The sequence below is a fragment of the Tetrahymena thermophila genome (assembly GCF_000189635.1).
Source record: "Tetrahymena thermophila SB210 genomic scaffold scf_8254539, whole genome shotgun sequence".
In the NCBI taxonomy this organism is placed as follows: domain Eukaryota; phylum Ciliophora; class Oligohymenophorea; order Hymenostomatida; family Tetrahymenidae; genus Tetrahymena; species Tetrahymena thermophila.
The window spans coordinates 1-2,382 of NW_002476311.1; the positions used below are offsets into that span (position 1 = coordinate 1).

Here is a 2,382-nt window from a genome sequence, read left to right on the forward strand (position 1 = left end):
AAGGATGATCAATAAACTTTCTTAGGATTTACTCCAATTAACCACTTATAAAAGATGTATATTAGTGCTTAAAGTCAGCTACTAATTATACTTTCCAAGTTATTACTGGAAGAGATATTAATGGTATTAATCCTCAAGTTTATAATTAAGCTAAATTTGCTGAGGAAGCTGGCTTTGAAACTCATCTTATGTACATCCCATGCATTAATAAAGATACTGATGCCCATCCAGAATGCAGAGTTAGTGATTAAGTAAACAAATTCTTGGCTGCCACTTCGGATATCAATCACTAAATTATTTGGATTAAAATTTCAGCTAATGATGACGAAAAATGTAAATGGACTAATGATATCAATTTCAATTGCCAAAGAACATAAGATATTGCTAACTATTTAAAAGTCGCTTCTAATAAAAAAATTGGTTACTTTTCTACCTAAGAAGACTGGATCAAAATTTATGGAGATAAATATGGTTGTTCTGAAGCATCAGATTTATATAATTTCTACCCTCTCTACTACAAATATTTAGATGATTAACCTAATACTAAAGAGTTCTTGTAACTTAATTATCATTTTTTAATTTTCATTTTAATAGCATAACTAAATTTTATTATAAAAATTAATTAGAGATCACAAATTTGGAACTTTTGGACCTCAGGCCATGAAAATGTATAAGACAACTGATCAATGCAATGCTTAATTGAATATAAATATTTTATATCCAGAAAATTTGTCAATAAATTTATGACCTAGACCAATTTCTGTTATAAATAAGAGAAATTATTTTTTTCAACAGATACACAACACAACTGGTAACTCTGCAAAAATGCGCACTCTGGCGCACCAATTTTTGGTGCGCTAAAAAGTGCGCTTAATGACTTGAAAACTTTTTGAAAGATACTGATATTTTTATAATAGAGCCAACAATATATATCATATATATTCAATTTAATTTTTAATAAAAATAATCCGATATCCACAGTAAATAAATGTTAATATTAATAATTAATATATAAAATTTAATTTCTAACATTTATTTTTTTACTATTTGCAATCTTCTCCAAAAATAGCTTTTTTATTTATTTATTATTAGTAAATTATTGTATCAACGATTGATTATGCTTTTTTACTTGTTAAAGTAATTTAATAAAATGAGAAAAAGGAAATTAAATGACTCTTTAATAATTATTTGTTGTAAATATTATTATTTAAATTTCATTTAAGTAATTAAAATAATCTTTATGTATGAACATATAATTTACAAAGAATTTTAATTATTTGAAAACAAAAAGAGAAGAAAAAAATTTTAGGTTTTAGGAAGGTTTAAAATTAATTCAGTAGAAATAAAATGAAAAGCAATCAAATTTATTTAGCAATATTATTATTATAACTAGTTAAATACTGTATTTTAGTTTTAGATTGTGGATATGGTTGCAAAATCTGTTAACAAAATACATGCATCTAGTGCTACGATAAGTACAGCTTAGATTCTTAGTTAGGAATTTGCATATACTAAGGGTGTATGCAGAACTTCTACTTTTAACCCTTATAAGGCTATAATCAAGGATAATGTTAATCTATTTGTAATCCTTCTTACATAACAAATAAATAGCAGAATATTTGCATTTAAATTGAGAAGTGTTCATTTTCTTATTAAAGTCTTCAAAATATTATCGATAACTTGAAGTAGGATAATTATTATGCAGTATTTTATGATGGATATATATCAGTTTTCTGGAAATAAAATCTGTAATTGTATGAACATATACAATTTAAAAATGGAGATTTAGATGTCTTTCATCTAAATAATATAGTTATTGCGTAAAGTCAAGATAATTCTTATCAAGTATGGGATTTAATTAATAACTCTAGGTTTTTGCTACTAAATTCTACTAAATTTCAAATTAGTAGTTAGTCAAGTCTTTTTTAAATGAGCAAAAATCAAAGTTTTGCATTGATTTTATAATAATCAGTTACTGATTTATCAATAAAAGGAGCTATATTCGATTAAATTTCTGGAACAATTTATTAAGAATTTTAAATAATGATAAATAAAAAGATCAACTTTTATACTTATAAATCTGACTTAATTATTATTCTAACTAATGATCAAATTTAAATATATTTAACTGAATTAATAACTAGCTACCCACCTAAAATAAATATTAAGTTTTTATTAAACATTTAAATTCAACAAAGTTCTACATTACCATATATTGATTTGATATAATTATGTAACAATTATGTATTTGTCTTTTAAGATAAATTCTTTTTGATTGATATGATCTAGCAAACATATAAGAATATTTAGATTCTAATCAATTTAAGTGAAATTGTGAAGATTAGAGCGTTAGATGAAAACAATCAACAAATCCTAATTAAG

At 23.7% G+C, this 2,382-nt stretch overlaps 2 protein-coding genes across 2 annotated transcripts; both read left to right on the plus strand. All coding sequences in view use genetic code 6, as the record gives it.

The window, feature by feature from the left end:
• Nucleotides 1–188: 188 nt before the first annotated feature.
• TTHERM_01840000 (lysozyme protein) lies at nt 189–747 on the plus strand (the record flags this gene model as incomplete). Its single annotated transcript, XM_001029101.4, has 2 exons — nt 189–556; nt 627–747. The coding sequence occupies 2 exons, from the start codon at nt 189–191 to the stop codon at nt 745–747; spliced, it is 489 nt and encodes a 162-aa protein (XP_001029101.4).
• Nucleotides 748–1,426: 679 nt separating this feature from the next.
• On the plus strand, nt 1,427–1,684 carry TTHERM_001840000 (hypothetical protein; the record flags this gene model as incomplete). The annotated part of the gene is made up of 1 exon (XM_012799023.1): nt 1,427–1,684. The coding sequence occupies one exon, from the start codon at nt 1,427–1,429 to the stop codon at nt 1,682–1,684; it is 258 nt and encodes an 85-aa protein (XP_012654477.1).
• Between the last annotated feature and the right edge of the window lie 698 nt (nt 1,685–2,382).